The sequence below is a fragment of the Portunus trituberculatus genome, chromosome 37 (genome assembly GCF_017591435.1).
Source record: "Portunus trituberculatus isolate SZX2019 chromosome 37, ASM1759143v1, whole genome shotgun sequence".
Classification (NCBI taxonomy): Eukaryota; Metazoa; Arthropoda; class Malacostraca; order Decapoda; family Portunidae; genus Portunus; species Portunus trituberculatus.
In genome coordinates this window covers 11,584,686-11,601,519 of record NC_059291.1, presented here as the reverse complement: position 1 = coordinate 11,601,519, position 16,834 = coordinate 11,584,686, and the positions used below count along the sequence as shown (strand labels likewise).

Here is a 16,834-nt window from a genome sequence, read left to right as displayed (position 1 = left end):
CTTCCTTCCTTCCTTCCTTCCTTTCCTTTTACCTTCCTTCCTTCAGCTTCCCGCCATTACCATCCCTTCCTCACCTCCTCTTCTTCTCTCCCTTCCCTCCAACCTGGGCTCTTCACCAAAACCTGAAGGGTCCTCTGGAAGGCTTGTGTATTCAGAGTCCTCGTGTGGCTGGCTGGCTGGCTGGCTGGTTGGTTGGCTGGCTGGCTGGCTCGCTCCTGGCTTCCTTACTTGCTTGCTGGTTTATTGACTGACTGGTTTGCTGGCTGGCTGGCTGGCTGGTTCAGTGAATGGTGTGCCTTCCGATTCATTGACTGGTACATAGGGAGACTTAGTGTGTGTGTGTGTGTGTGTGTGTGTCGGTGGTGATGTTGTTGGTGCCTCAATAGTTTGTAGGTTCGTCTATAGTCTATATTGATTCTCGTTGCTGGCTGGCTGTTGGGTATTTATTTGGGTCTATTGATTGATGTTATGATAGTTTCCAGCAGGGAATGTGAATAGACCTAGCGTGGTTTGTTACGTTACTGACAGAATCTTATTGAAACTTGACTGAATATATGGACGTTAGTTGTTGTCTCTTGTTAGTCCATCCTCGACCACACCATGACCGAATGACTGGTGAGATACGTACTTACACACCTGCATGCCTGGTTCTAATATGTGACTGACTAAATGACTGGTGAATGGAAAATGTATTGAAATCATTACCTCCACTCAGTCCTTCCTCCGATCGCCGCATGACTGAATGACGGACGAGTTAACTGCATGACTGACTAACTGAATAATTGACTAAATGAAAGACTTGACTAATGAACTTATCTGAGCGGGAATCATTGGCTGCCGTCCTGGACAATTGGATGAGTAACTTACGCTGTGAAACAATGAGGCGATTTCACTGTCCGCTGAATATCAATATGAATAGAAGAGTATATTGCTTGATGAATGGTTCCCGGGCGCGTCTCAATAACCGAGGGCCTTACTGAGCGGGACGAAAGAACCAGAATAATGCTAAGAAAATAGTTGAATGTTTGAGTGACAGATAATACAACTGAATAACGGTGTAGTGAGAGAATGAATGACTGAATGCTCGTAAAGACCCAAATGACCAGAGTATTAACGTTGAAAGAAATTGGTGAATGAGTAAATATCTAACTGAATAACTTAAAATATTGAATGAATGAATGAATGAACGACTAACTGACTGAATAAACCAAAAAATAGATGAGAACCTAAACCACTGCACACGTGAATAAAGATTGAATAAAACCGTGTAAAGCTGAATAACATTGAATAAAGAACTGAATGAATGAATGAATGAATGAAAAAAACGAACGATTAACTAACTAACTAGATGAATGAAGGAACCAACCAATAAATAAGAACCTGAACCACTGTACACGTGAATAAAAGCTGAATAAAACCCGTGAAAAGCTGAATAACATTGAATAAACGAGTGAATGGCTGAATGACCTACCGGATAAGTGGTTGCATCTCCCTCCCTCGCTTCTTTAATTGGCAGAGCATCGAGTGTGTGGGCGGGCGGTGGCTGGCGGCGGCGGGTGAGTCGAGAAGCCGTAATGGTCGCTAACCAAAGTGGGGCCCTGATTTGCCTGCGAGAATATTGAGCCCCTGGGATTGCACGTACTGCCGCCCGCTGCGAGGTGGAGGGGAGTGAGGGGGCGGCCGGCAGCAGAGGAGCGGGCAAGGTGTGAGAGCCAATGTAGACTCACCTCACCAGATATAGGAAGGGGAAATAGACGTAGAGGATAGTAAAAGAAGTTGTTGTAGGTGGTGGTGGTGGTGGTGGTGGTGGTGGTGGTAGGTAAGGTTCAATTCGGCCATTGGAAAAGATGTTATTTTGTGTTTATTTTGCCTTGAGTGGTTTTGTTTGTTATGTTCAGTATAAGATAGTCACGTAGTTGGTGTTTCGTTGTTGTTTTTCTTAGTCCATCAGCATCACCAGCGTCATCACCATTATCATCACCATTATAACGTTACCAAACACACACAAAAAACATCAATTTACACAAAAAGTCAACAACAAGGCATCAAAACAACAATACACACTGAAAACACGCGAACTAATGACCACCACCATTATTATTATTATTATTATTATTATTATTATTATTATTATTATTATTATTATTATTATTATTATTATTACTATTATTGCTATTGTTCGTATTATGAGTATGGGGAAAGGTTGAGAGTGTGTTAGGGAGGGCGGCTGTCCAGGGGGTCATTGTATGTTATTGATCTGATCTTGGTAAGCATAATCCCTCCCATTGTTCCTCCCTCCCTTCCTTTCTCTCTCTTCAACCCATTTAACCTGACTCCTCCTCCTCCTCCTCCTCCTCCTCCTCCTCCTCCTCCTCCTCCTCCTCCTCCTCCTCCTCCTCCTCCTCTCTGTTTCTTTCCGCTTCCTTCTGGTCTTCCCCTCTCTATTCTTTTCTCTTAGTTCCCCTTGGCCCCTCTCTCTCTCTCTCTCTCTCTCTCTCTCTCTCTCTCTCTCTCTCTCTCTCTCTCTCTCTCTCTCTCTCTCTCTCTCTCTCTCTCTCTCTCTCTCTCTCTCTCTCTCTCTCTCCTTCAGTTGTTCTCATCTCAAATTACGTTTTCTCTTTCTTTGTATCATGTTTCTTTCTTCCTATTCTCTCCTTTTCTTGACGTTGCATCTAATCTGATTCATTATCTTGATTGGTATTTCTTAAATATTTTTTGCCATTGCATATTTTGTTTCCTTTCCTCCTTTTCATCCTTTCACCTTTTTTTTCCCCTCTTCTTTCTGCTTCATAACTTTTACTTCCATTTTATTCATCTTCCCTCGTCTCTCTCTCTCTCTCTCTCTCTCTCTCTCTCTCTCTCTCTCGCAACGAATGGATGAATAATAACAAACAAGGAAGAGACACACGCAAAAAAAAAGAAGAAAATGGAGTGTAACAGAATTAGGCTGAGAAGGAAGATGAAGAAGAAAAAAAAAAGGAGAAAATGAAAAGAAAAGGGGAAACTGTCCAATTACTTCTGTCTACGAGTGATGTGAATTTCTTTGGGCTGGAAGACAGATGGAGGTTGGAAGAGGAGGAGGAGGAGGAGAAGAAGGAGGAGGAGGAGGGCGAGGGCACTTATTAAGATTCCCCTTTCAAGTTCTCGAGATTTCATAAGAGGTTTAAAAAGTAAGGAAGGAGGCGCACAAAGAGGTAAACTAAGAGTATTTGTTAGAATGTCCTTTTTTTTTTTTCTTCTTTCCTTTTGTCTTTAGTTTTTCTTCTTCTTCTTCTTCTTCGTCGTTGTTATCGTCTGTCTTTTTTTTTTATCATCGTCCTCTTCCTTCTTGTTCCCCTTTTTTATTGTATTTCTGTCTATATCTTTGTTTTTTCTTGCTTCTCTGTCAGTTAATATTTCTTTATTTAGGTTTTGAATGCTTCAGTTTGTCTTTCTCCTTTTTTTTTTTCCCTTCATTACCATTCTCTCTCTCTCTCTCTCTCTCTCTCTCTCTCTCTCTCTCTCTCTCTCTCTAATCTGTGCCTCGTTACTCCTCATTCCCCGCCCGGCGCCTCACGTGGGGAAGGCAGCAAAAGGGACCCGGGAGAGACACTGCGCTCCTCCAGGCTCATATTTTCTGGTTGGGGAAGAACTATTACGGGAGTCTTATGTACTCACCTGAGGAGGAAGAGGAAGAGGAGGAAGAGAGGTGTTACTAGAGGATAGCAATCTTCTCCTTCTTTACCTTTATTCCCGTCTCTGTCTGTCTGTCTGTCCGTCCGTCTGTCTCTCTAGTTCTCGCTCTCGCTCTCGCTCTCTCTCTCTCTTTCTCTCCCCGGGCCATCTGCGCAGTGTTGATGGTCGCTTCTATGCAACACTGCAACACAAAAAGAGGTTTGCGGGTGAGTACCTGGCGGAGCTTAATCTAACGTAGCGTGACCTGGCGGGAGGCGGAGGGGGATGCGAAATGGATGGCAGAGAGAGAGAGAGAGAGAGAGAGAGAGAGAGAGAGAGAGAGAGAGTGTGTCTGCTTTCCACGTTCCTGCAATTTATACTCCTTCGGGATGGGAACATAAAGACACCTCCGCAACTAAATTGACTTTTCTCAGCGGCGAGGTTCGTGCGCTTCCTATATGTAAGGGAGCAGCGTTTCTCCGATTTGTTATGATAACCCTTGCTCCACCATTCCTCCTCCTCCTCCTCCTCCTCCTCCTCCTCCTCCTCCACCACCTCTTCTTCCTCCGTTTCTTTCTCCTCCTCCTCCTCCTCCTGTTCATCTCCCTTTCTAGGTCCTCGCCTCACTCTTCTTTCGACTCCTGCCTGCCTTCCTGTCTGCCTGTCTGCCGCCTCGCACCTCCTCTCTCTCTCTCTCTCTCTCTCTCTCTCTCTCTCTCTCTCTCTCTCTCTCTCTCTCTCTCTCTCTCTCTCTCTCTCTCTCTCTCTCTCTCTTTCCGCATGAACAAGCCACTTTAACACCCAATGATCGGCTCTTTCCTCAACATGCTCATACACACACACACACACACACACACACACACACACACACACACACACACACACACACACACACACACACACACACTCCTCTCTGCCCCTTGCCGTTTCTCACTCTGCCCTCGACTCTCTCACGAAAGTAATTGTTCTCAGGACTTGTTGTATCTCTCGCATCTCTTACCTCAGATTCCCAGCCTTGCGAAGTGTTGCCCGCAGCGATCCCATGTGTAAAGAGTCCCACTTTCGCCTCCTTGATTGATGGTCGAATGGATAGTGTCAGTGCGTTAAGCAGAGGCAGAGTAACTGATTAATGGATTGATTGGTTGATAATATAGAATGACAGTACCAAGCCTCTCTTTTTTTTTTTTTTTTTCTTTATCTTTTTTTTTTTTTTAGTCTATTTTCGTTTGTTTTTTTGTTACCTTTTTTTTTACTGTGTTTTTTTTTTTAATTCATTTCTGCTACATGTTTTATTCACTGAATTTGAGTTCATTACTGGCGAGACTTTTTTTCCCGCACAGATTTTTTTTTTTTTTTTTCATATGGTTGTGATCTCTCTCTCTCTCTCTCTCTCTCTCTCTCTCTCTCTCTCTCTCTCTCTCTCTCTCTCTCTCTCTCTCTCTCTCTCTCTCTGTGTGTGTGTGTGTGTGTGTGTGTGTGTGTGTGTGTGTGTGTGTCGTGTAATTCACCTCCTCGGTCGCCTGCTGGTCACCCAGCCAGTCTTCCCCATTACGGAGCGAGCTCAGAGCTCATAGACCGATCTTCGGGTAGGACTGAGACCACAACACACTCCACACACCGGGAAAGCGAGGCCACAACCCCTCGAGTTACATCCCGTACCTATTTACTACTAGGTGAACAGGGGCCACACATTAAGAGGCTTGCCCATTTGCCTCGCCGCGCCGAGACTCGAACCTGGCCCTCTCGATTGTGAGTCGAGCGTGCTAACCACTACATTACGTGGTGTGTGTGTGTGTGTGTGTGTGCGCGCGCGCGTGTGTACTTGTGTGTGCATTTATACCAACAATAAAATCAATCAAAACTAATCAATATCACCTCACACGCACACACACACACACACACACACACACACACACACACACACACACACACACACACACACACACACACACACGAGGAGATAAGAAGGATTAAGGGCGCCGTGCCTTGGAAGGGTGACGTGCGTTCCTTGAGGGCATGCAAGGCTGATCCCCTACCTCCGTGGCCGCGTCAGGTTGATCTGCTTACTTCTCTCCCCACGCAAGGATCGTGATGGCAGCATTGGATCAGTGCTTCTTGCCGCGCCGCCCGCTGTGTGTGCGAATCTGGGAAGGGACGTTGTTAAGGGTGAAGGTACAGAAAAGGGACATTGTTAAAGGCGTAGGGACATTTTTTGGCTAGTTTTATGAGGCACAGGAAAGGGACGGAGGTACGTTAAAGGGACATTTTCCTAGCTAATACATAAAAAAGACACTGTTAAGAGTAGAGGTATTTTGAAGTGTCATGTTTTGTTAATCAGCGTAGAGAAAAGGGATATTTTTTAAGGAGGTACTGGACATTAACCCCTTCATTACTGGGACACATTTTTACCTTGCGGTTTCTGTACGATTAGACCATTTTATTGACATTAGGAACTGCCTATGGAGGTCAAATGATTAATGGCTAGAGTCTTCGCTATTTTAATCCCAACATAGGTTCCTGAAGCTGTATAAGATCATCACATAGTAAGCAGAATGAATATGGAAACGCGTCATGGTACTTAAGGGATTAAAGAGACATTTTTGGTTATTGTAAATACAGTAAAGAGACATTATTAGGTTATTGTAGGTTTAGTGGAGGTGCAAAAAAGTTACATTATTGTCTTAAAGTACAGAGAAGTTACAATGTTGGTCAGTGAACGCAGAAAAAAGTGACATTGTAGATTAGTGAAGAAACATTGCTTAGGAACGGTACAGATAAAAAGGTCATTACTGGTTACTGAAGGTACCGAGACATTGTTGGCTGGCGACGGTACAGATTAAAGGACATTGTTACCTGGGGACGGTACAGATTAAAGGACATTATTGGCTATTAAAGTTACATGGAAGTTACAGGAAGAAGGACATTTTTAGCTATTAAAGGTACAGGAAAGGACATTGTTGGCTGAGGACGCTACAAATTAAAGGACATTGTTGGCTATGTAAGGTACAGAATAAAAGGACATTGGCTGGCGACGGTACAGGTAAAGGACATTGTTGGCTCTTAAAGGTACAGGAAAAGGTCACTGTTGCCTATTAAAGGTACAGGAAGAAGGACACTGTTAGGTGGCGACGGTACAGATTAAAGAACATTGGTGTTGGCTAGTGAAGTACATATGAAGGACATTGCTGATTGGCGATTGTACAGGTAAAGGACATTGCTAACTATGGAAGCTACGGGAAAAAATGATATTGTTGAGGATGGCGGTACAAAAAAAGTTTAAAAAAAAGGGCGATAGCATTTTTTTGGGGTAAGGACATTAAGAAAAAGTGACGTTGAAAAGTGATATTATTTTGTGGCGAGGGTAAACTAGACATTATTTACGAGCGAGAGGGAATTGCAGCGCTACAGGAAGAAAAAAAAAAAAAACATTACTGGTTAGAGAAGACATGCAAAACAAAATTAATGATCAACAAAGCTATTATTTGGTAGCGAAGGTACACTAAAGTAGACGTTCTTTACTACAGACGGTACAGCAGAGGGGAATTGCAACGGTACAGGAAGAAAGAAAACACATACACAAGAAGACACAAGCAAAACAAACGATCAACAAAGCTAACTCGCTACAATGTTATTTGGTAGCGAAGATACACTACGTTCTTCACTAGCGACGGTACAGCAGAGGAAATTACAATGGTACAGAAAAAAAAAAATATATTAGTGGTAAGAGAAGACTTGAGGAAAAACAAAAGGATCAACAAAGCTAACTCACCACAATTACTGAATCACGTACTTGTTTACTTAATAACGAAACCAAAGCTTCTCTATCTCCCCATCTAGAAAAGAAATGATAAATAAAACCTAACCGTGAGCTTGAATAAATGAGGCTAACTCACCACAATTACTGAATCATATACCCAATGCTTACTTCTCTACCTCTCCTGGAAAAGAAATGATAGATAAAACATAACAGCAAGGTTGAATAAAATAAACTACCTCACCACAACTAATAAATCACACACCAATAGTTTACTTAATTATGAAAAAGACATCTATATCTCCCCCGCGAGGAAAGAGAAGAGCTTGAATAAACACTTGAAAGACTTTATTATACCTACATAGCAAAACTAACTCACCACAACTAATGAATCGCACACCCATTGCTGACTTAGTTACAAAAAAAGACTTTATATCTCCCCTCTAAAAATAATAAATAGATGAAAAATAACGATAAGCTTGAATAGAACTTAGAATAGAACCACACCCTTAGAATAAAAAAAAAAACTGAACTTAGATACAAAACGGTCAAATCTAGAGGCAAGGAAAAGAAAAAGCATAGAATCTTAAGCCTGAGGGGACTGAGAAAAAGAGAAAGAAGGAGAAAAAAAAAATAGGAGATAGTTTCTAAGAGTATATAGGAGAGCAGCGGAACCTATACAGCAATTCAGGGTAATTGTGAAAAGCTGCACTGGGGAACCTGAGGGTATGGGGAAGGGGAGGAAGCATTGCATAGGGCAGTAATCTTTTGCCAGAGGGACGAGTGGGATGGAGGGTTGCAAAGGGCACAAGAGTGAGGCGCCCGCGGGTAAGGATTGAGGCAGCGAGGGAGTGAATAGGACGCAATACACGGGAAAGGACGAATAATGAGGACTAAGAGGAAGGAGACAAAGACTCAAGTGAGGGAGCCATTTTTGTAGGCCCAAAACACTCTATCTTTTTCTTCCTCCACCTCTCGTCCGCTTCCCCTGACCCACCACTCGTCTCTCTCTCTCTCTCTCTCTCTCTCTCTCTCTCTCTCTCTCTCTCTCTCTCTCTCTCTCTCTCTCTCCTGGACGTCTACCTGAGGGATACACTCTCACGCTCAGGTGTTCTCTTAATTATAGGCCTATAGTTTCCTCTCCTCCCCTACTCCCCTACCCTCCCCTTCCCCCCTTTCTTCCATTCCCATCCTTCCCCATCCTCTCCACCCTGTCACATCCGGCAGTAGTGTTCTTTGTGTGTGTGTGTGTGTGTGTGTGTGTGTGTGTGTGTGTGTGTGTGTGTGTGTTCGGTTCGTTCGGGCTTCCTGTGGTGTTTAATTCTGCCGCGTTGTGTTATGTTTGTTTGTTTTGGCGGATGAGCGAGAGGGGGCGAAGCGCGGTGCCTTATTGTGTTTGTTTGTTTGTTTGTTGCCTTCCCAATATGGTGATTTATGGACATAAGTTGATTTTTGCTCACCTGTCCGTGTGTGTGTGTGTGTGTGTGTGTGTGTGTGTGTGTGTGTGTGTGTGTGTGTGTGTGTGTGTGTGTGTGTGATGGGGGGAGGTTTGCGCAGTGGTGTTTGTTTGTTAGGGAGGAGGAATGGTTTATTCAGTTGGTATTGTGGTGGTGGTGGTGGTTGTGGTGAGTACAAGCATTGTGGTAGGAGGCGCGTGTGGTGATGATGATTGCAAAGGTGGTGGTGGTGGTGGTGGTGGTGGTGGCGCGGCGATAATGGTGTTAGTGGTGGCGGCATAAGGTATACTGGCGGCCGTGGCGTGACAGGTGTTCTCTTTTCTCCCCACAGGCAGTGACAGAGTGGGGGTCGCCCGCGATGGTGGGCGAGCGGCGTCACCCTCTCTTGGCCCAGACGCCCACCGCCCCGGCCGCCCACGCCCCTTCCAGCGCCCACAGGCAGCATGTCGTGGCTGTGCCGAGCGCGGGCGTGCCGGGGGTGGGCGTTAGGTTGATGCAAGAGCCTGGGTTCGCCGCTCACGACTCCCACCTTTATGCGCGGGGCCGTGACCAGCCGGGGCGCCCCCAGGATATCCAGCTCGCTGGCAGGAGGCAGGATGAGGCGAGGAGGCAGAGGGCCCTGTCCCCTGGGTCGCAGCACTCCGCGGCCGCCACGTTCTTTGCAAGGTGAGTAAGAGTAACTGGTCCCTGTGCTTCTCCTTAAGACCCCGCCGTTAGTGAAGGCTGGGAGAAAGGTGTACTCTGAGGAGGTTTCTGGGAACACCACATGGAGGCTGCATGGAGCAGTGAGGAAGACTCAAGGTATTTCTGGAGAGCCCTCACTACCAGATCATCACCAAGTTTTACCGTGCATTCATTCGTACATTCACTCGTTTATTCATCCATTCATTCTTTCATTGACGCAAGCACTCCCTTCCTCCCTCATCGACTCTGCCACAGCGTCAACAAGGCGTCCCCCTCGCCAATAACACTTTAGCCAAACCCTCCAACTTCCATAAATGTTCCTCTGTCCTTCAGTAAACATCTCGACTGGAAGCTTCATTCTCTCGCCAAGGCAGCTTCAATGAGGTAAGATATTCTCGAGCCGCCTCTAGCACCTTTCCCACCCCCACTTACCCGCTGATCTTATACAGGGGCCGCCGCCTCTCCCCTGTATGGAGTACCTCTCGTGGCGCCACGTATACACCGTTGCTAAATTGGGTGGAGTCAAAGGCTATTCATTTCATCAACTCCCCTTCTCGGGCTGACTCTCTCCAATCTCTTGATCTTCACCACAGTTCTGCATCACTCTTTTCTGTCACTGTCATGGCCAATTTTTCTAGCACTTATACGAACTTGACTTCATCTTCTCCTCGTGCTCCTCTCCATCCTTGTCATGCTCGCCTGTGAGAGCTCGCGCTGCCGCACTCTTTACACGCCTTTTCTGTCGGTAGCTGCCTCGCTTACTCCTCCTTCTCCTCCTCCTCCTTTCTTTGTGCTAATAAGAGGAAACACTCTGCTATACAATGGTCTGTTTGTCTCCGTTATTTGCAGTATTTTTTTTAAACATTTGTGAGAGATTTGTAATACTTTATCTTGCTCACAGCTTTTGTCTCTTTAAACATTCGTGTATCGTTGGACCATTGAAAAAGAAATACACTTTATATTTACATTCTATACTTCAGCCTCTTTTCTGGAGTGGCGTGGAAAAATATTTGTTCCTATCCTTGAATTTTATTATCATTATTATTATTCATACGTTTTTTATAACAATGAGTGGAAAGATGAATATTTGAAGATTCAGACCATTATCGGAAATCCAATGCTTTAGAGGCCCGCCATCGACAGGTGTCATGATATTGAGCCGGGAAAGAGTGAGGCTGGGAAGGAACAGAGGGAAGGGAACGACTGTGAAGGGAGGGAACAACATAACCGCTGACAACCTAACGTAACGCAGAACACACGACGTGAAAAACAGAAATTCATGCTTCTTTCTCTACAGCTGATTTTTTTTTTGCTTCATGTCAGATTTAAGTTGAACACACACACACACACACACACACACACACACACACACACACACACACACACACACACACACACACACACACACACACAGTGGCCAGTGAGTTGAAAGACCACAGAAGGAAAATAATGAAATAAAAACAGTATTAAAAAAAAGAGCAAAGTTCACTAGACCCTGTTTTGTAAGGAGCTCAGTCTTCATTCTGAAATGTAAACAGAGTCATGTTTGTGGTAAAAAAGGAAAGAAAATAGGAACAGAAAAAAAATACAAGTGGATATCTGAAAATCTTTCCTCATTCCAAACACGTTCTCTCTTTTTATTTTTTATTTGAGAGAGAGAGAGAGAGAGAGAGAGAGAGAGAGAGAGAGAGAGAGAGAGAGAGAGAGAGAGGGGAAACTCAACAAATTTTCAGTTCTGTTTTACATGTTGACTTCAATATTCGTGTAACCTTAATTAATTTACAAGTCTTCTATTTTTTTTTTTAATTCTATCTTTTTTACTCGTCTTTTACAATTATATGGACACACACACACACACACACACACACACACACACACACACACACACACACACACACACACACACACACACGAAGCTGCCATTAATGATGATAGCACAGAGTTGTGTTGCGTCGTGGGCGTCGCAACAGGATAGACTGAGGCAATGTGTGTCACTCTTCATGTCACATTTATTCGAAAGTCACATATGTGTATACACTAAAGAATTCTTGCACGTAAACTCTACTTTATTTATTTATTTATTTATTCATTTATTTGTTTATTGTTTAACCATGGAATTTGTGGGCTAAAGGGGACACTTTTTGGGGAGTGAAACATGTCCTAAGTTTCTTATTTACTGTTTTATTTCGTTATTCATTTGGTTGTGATTTCATTCGTGAGAGCAACGTGTTTTCAGAGTCCCAGAGAGGAAAGTTCGTGATCAACCATAGCAGTCAGATCAACCATAGCAGGCTGAACAATCACTGCAGTCTAGGTGGAAAACTGACGTGCAAACTGTTAAAGTGTAAGTAAATAGATCAAGAAAATAAGAATATATGGCTTTGTCACATGAGAAAAAAAATGAAAGGAAAAATGAGGAAAAAAGGATGCAAATGTAAGAGAAAATAAGCAGAAACGTTTTAGTGAATAAGGCGTAAGGAAAAGGCCGAAAATGTAAAGAGAGGGAGGGTGGGAAAAAGAGAAGGAGGAGGAGGAGGAGGAGGAGGAGGCCGTGTGGCTTTCTCGTGAATGTAGGTTATGAAGGCATGACTGAAAGAGGGAGAGACGGAGGAGGGAGCGAGGAAAGAAGGGCAGGAGGCGAGGGTGAAGGAAGGAAAGAGGGGAAGATGAATGCTGAGGAAAAAAGAAGGGAAAAAGGGAAGATGTAGAAAAGTGTAAAGAAGAAATAAAAGCTTAAATAAAAATCCCACAATCACAAATGAATACAAAGGAAGACCAACAAGGAAGATTACAGTGCTCCAACTTCACTGCTTGGTATAAAGGAAATTGTAGGAGGATATTAAGGAATGAAGGAAGGTGTAGGGTGGTCAGAGGAAGGGGTGGGTGGGGTGGGTGCCAGTAATAAGGGGGTAGGGGGGTGCCAGGCTCAGCACAGGCGGCACTAAGGCGTCAGGTCAACACAGGGTAGGTAGCAATATCACCTTGGGGGCTTGGGGAGACGCGCTTGTTTATTTCTTGATATGTCCAGGTTTGCTTTGCGTCTCTCTCTCTCTCTCTCTCTCTCTCTCTCTCTCTCTCTCTCTCTCTCTCTCTCTCTCTCTCTCTCTCTCTCTCTCTCTCTCTCTCTCTCTCTCTCTCGAACTATCTTACTACTACTACTACTACTACTACTACTACTACTACTACTACTACTACTACTACTACTACTACTACTACTACTCCTCCTCCTCCTCCTCCTCCTCCTCCTCCTCCTCCTCCTCCTCCCGTGCCTGTGTTTACATAAGAGTGTTTGTCTTTTCCTGTTTACATCAGGTCTTCGGGCCCCATCCCTCGCCACCACCACCACCACCACCACCGCGTAGCCTTCCTGCTCCCCACAACAAGCTCTGGTTATTAGTTTCCTGCCTGGTCCATGATTTTCCTGTGTGTGTGTGTGTGTGTGTGTGTGTGTGTGTGTGTGTGTGTGTGTTTGCGTAGGTACATACATGCGCACGCACCTTAGTTTATTTGCAGACAAAATTGCATACTCTCTCTCTCTCTCTCTCTCTCTCTCTCTCTCTCTCTCTCTCTCTCTCTCAAGTCGAAAATCACAGCTGAAAGAATAACAAGTTTTAAATGCATTATTCAAAGAAAGAAATCGTGTTTACATTATCGAGCATTACTGAAATATAAAAAGACGAACTGAATTGAAGATAAAATTATTGAAAATCTTTCTTAGGAGGAGCTTTGTATATAGTCTTCTTCTTCTTCTTCTTCTTCTTCTTCTTCTTCTTCTTCTTCTTCTTCTTCTTCTAACCGCTTTTCTCTTACTACTTCTTGTCGCCTTCAGTGGCCGAGAGAGAGAGAGAGAGAGAGAGAGAGAGAGAGAGAGGTGAGGGTGAAGGCAGGGATGAGACAAGTGTGGAGAAGGGAGAGGGAGAGAGAAGGGAGGGGAAGAGCGAGGGAGGGTCTGGACAGTGTCAGGGAATGGAGGGAGAAAGAAGGAGGAGGGAAGGAGGGAGGGAGGGAGGGAGGGAGGAAGAAGAGAAGAAGGTTGGGGTACATGCCCTTGAGAAGCTGTGGGTGAGGGAGGAGGAGGGTAGGATGCTGTGGGTGGAGGAGGTGGAGGTGGAGGTGGAGGTGGTGGAGGAGGTAGAGGAGGAGGAGGAGGAAGGGAGAAGAGGTGAAGGGGAAAGACGAGTATAGATAGACTTATCCTTATTCTTCTCTATAGTAATAAAAATGATAATAATAATAGTAATGATAATAATAATAATAAAACATACATACATACATACATACATAGTTACTTTTTATCGTCCTCTTAAGAGAGAAAACTGACCTGGTGTGCTTTAGAGAGAGAGAGAGAGAGAGAGAGAGAGAGAGAGAGAGAGAGAGAGAGAGAGAGAGAGAGAGAAGTTGACTGGCAGGAGGGAAGGGTGGGAAGTTGATGAGGAGGGAAGGGTGGGAAGCATGAAGGCACGACAGAGAGAGAGAGAGAGAGAGAGAGAGAGAGAGAGAGAGAGAGACGAATTGGGGGGTGAAGGAAGAAGAGAAGCAGGCACACAGAGGTCAAGATCTTGGCAGGTTTTGAAAAAGCCGGTTTGTGGGAAAAATTGTTTCAGGTTCACAGACGAGAGGAAAATTATCTTGAAGTGTTTCCTTAGAGTTGTTCACTTGTATTTGTGTGTTCTTTACTGTTCCTCCTACTGCTTCCTCTTTATTTAATTTTCCTCCTCCCTGTCTCTCTCTCCGTCTCTTCCTCCTCGGCATTCCTCACAGTGATGGATTTAGAGAAGCAGGAGAATGACAGCGGAAATCTTATACTTAAACGTCCCATATTACAGCCTACCTACTGTCTCTCTCTCTCTGTGTGTGTGTGTGTGTGTGTGTGTGTGTGTGTGTGTGGAGCCATGATACACATTCATAATCTTCCACACACACACACACACACACACACACACACACACACACACACACACACACACACACACGTCAGTACACCCTTAGGAAGACGAAGCACTCCACCCATCCACCCACCTACTTACTCCGCCCACTCACTCACTCCACCCACCCACCCACCCACCCAGCCACCCAGCCACCCACTAACGCACCCACACTGGTTTCCGAGTCCATCCCTTCATTTCCTTCATTTCCTCCCCACGCCCTTCGTCGCCACTGCCACCCACCGCCACCCACCACCATCACCACCACCATCACCACCACTACCACCACCTTGTCATGACTCCCACCGGCTGCTACTAACACTATCTCTCCATTCTCGAGTCATTCACCCACCTGTCTTGTTTGCTACTACTACTACTACTACTACTACTACTACTACTACTACTACTACTACTACTATCATTCAGTCCAGCCCTCCTTACCAGATCGTCTTCCTTCACTACTCTCTCCTTCATAGTTCATATTGTACCCACAGCCAACCCTTGCCTGCCTTGCCTTGCCTTGCCCACGGCTTGCTTACTTTTATGCCACACACACACACACACACACACACACACACACACACACACACACACACACACACACACACACACACACACACACACACACAGGCCAAGGAAAAGGAGCTTGTGTTTAACTTCTGTCCTTCCTCGACGCCTCCGTTCCCCGTGTTGACAGTGTGACTCTCTCTCTCTCTCTCTCTCTCTCTCTCTCTCTCTCTCTCTCTCTCTCCATGACATTGTGGGGTGGTCCTTTTTTTTTTTTCTAAAGGAGGAGGAGGAGGAGGAGGAGGAGGAGGAAGAGGAGGAGGAGGAGGAGGAAGAGGGGGGGTCATATCGTAAAGCACCTTCTTGCCTCCTTTGGTCTCCTACTGAAGGTGCATAGAGGCGAGACCTGACTGGCGGCACGGGCGAGAATTCCTTTTTCTCCTTGGTGGAAATAATTCTTAAGGGAAGTGAGGCGTAGGTTAGCGCTTTATTGGCCCACAGAGGAGGAGGAGGAGGAGGAAAAAGAGGAGGAGGAGGAGGAGGAGGCGAGGTGTTCGTCACTTGAGGTTATGACACTTGAGGCGAGAATGGGCGCGGTTGTGTGGGCGTGGGTGAAGAAATTAGGATGAGGATGGTAAGGATGACTTGACTGTATAACCAGAGAGAGAGAGAGAGAGAGAGAGAGAGAGAGAGAGAGAGCACACACACACAGGGGAGGATAGAAGAATAACACAAGGTACGAAAAGTAATAAGATTTTTTTTTAAGGACAATAATTGATGTATATAAAAAAAAATCAAATTAAAATAAAGTTAATAGCTATTTCTTCCTCCAACGTCAACATTTATATATGAAGTCCTTGTGTTGATCAGTTTATCCTTGGCATCTCTGTTTGTGTATTATTTGAACACGAGTCCTTATCTGCTAAACACACACACACACACACACACACACACACACACACACACACACACACACACACACACACACACATACAGCATCTCTCCCTTCTTGCACGCCACCCAAACCTCCCGTCTCCCTCCCCGCCTCCAACCCTTCCTCCCTCCCTTACCTGGCCGGCTCCTGACCAGCATTCAGGTGTGGTCAGGTCGGTTCTTAATTCAGGGCACGTAACCTGTTGAGGGCAAAGAGGGCACCAGGTACGGCCAGGTAAATGTCAAAGAGGAGGGGGGGTGGGGGAAAGGGGGCTATAGTGGTGCTAATAGTGTGTGTGTGTGTGTGTGTGTGTGTGTGTGTGTGTGTGTGTGTGTGTGTGTGTGTGTGTGTGACCGCGCCCTGCCCAACAGGTGACAGTGTTTACATTTCAGGTCATTAGTGGTTACCTCCTCCTCCTCCTTCTCCTCCTCCTCCTCATCCTCATCCTCTTCCTCCTCCTCTTCCTCTTCCTCTTTAGCTTACTCTTCTTCCTTCTCCCTTCTTCCTCCTTTTTCTTTTTTTCTCATTTTTTTCCTTCTCTTACTTGTGCATCTTCCTTTTATCCCGTTTCCCATATTTTGTTTCTCCTCTTTCCTCCTCCTTTCTTTTACCCTCTTTTCTCTTCCTCTTGCTACTCTTCTCTATCTTTTTTTCTTGTTTCTATTCTATATTCGCTTCTCTCTCTCTCTCTCTCTCTCTCCTTTTCCTGTTTTTCTTTAATTATTTTACTATTCTCTCCATTCCCTTCTTTTTTATCACACTCCTCCTCTTCCTCTTCTCTCATCCTTCCTTATCTTCCTCCTCTCCTCCTCCTCCTCCTCCTCCTCCTCCTCCTCCTCCTCCTCCTCTCTCTCTCTCTCTCTCTCTCTCTCTCTCTCTCTCTCTCTCTCTCTCTCTCTCTCTCTTCTACCCCCGCTAT

General features: G+C 45.1%; 1 protein-coding gene across 1 annotated transcript in view; it reads left to right on the top strand.

The window, feature by feature from the left end:
- LOC123514021 overlaps positions 1-16,834 on the top strand; it is a 571,965-nt gene that overhangs the window by 241,741 nt on the left and 313,390 nt on the right. The window contains 1 exon segment of the mRNA XM_045271590.1: positions 9,197-9,531. Coding sequence (XP_045127525.1) covers positions 9,197-9,531 — 335 coding nt within the window.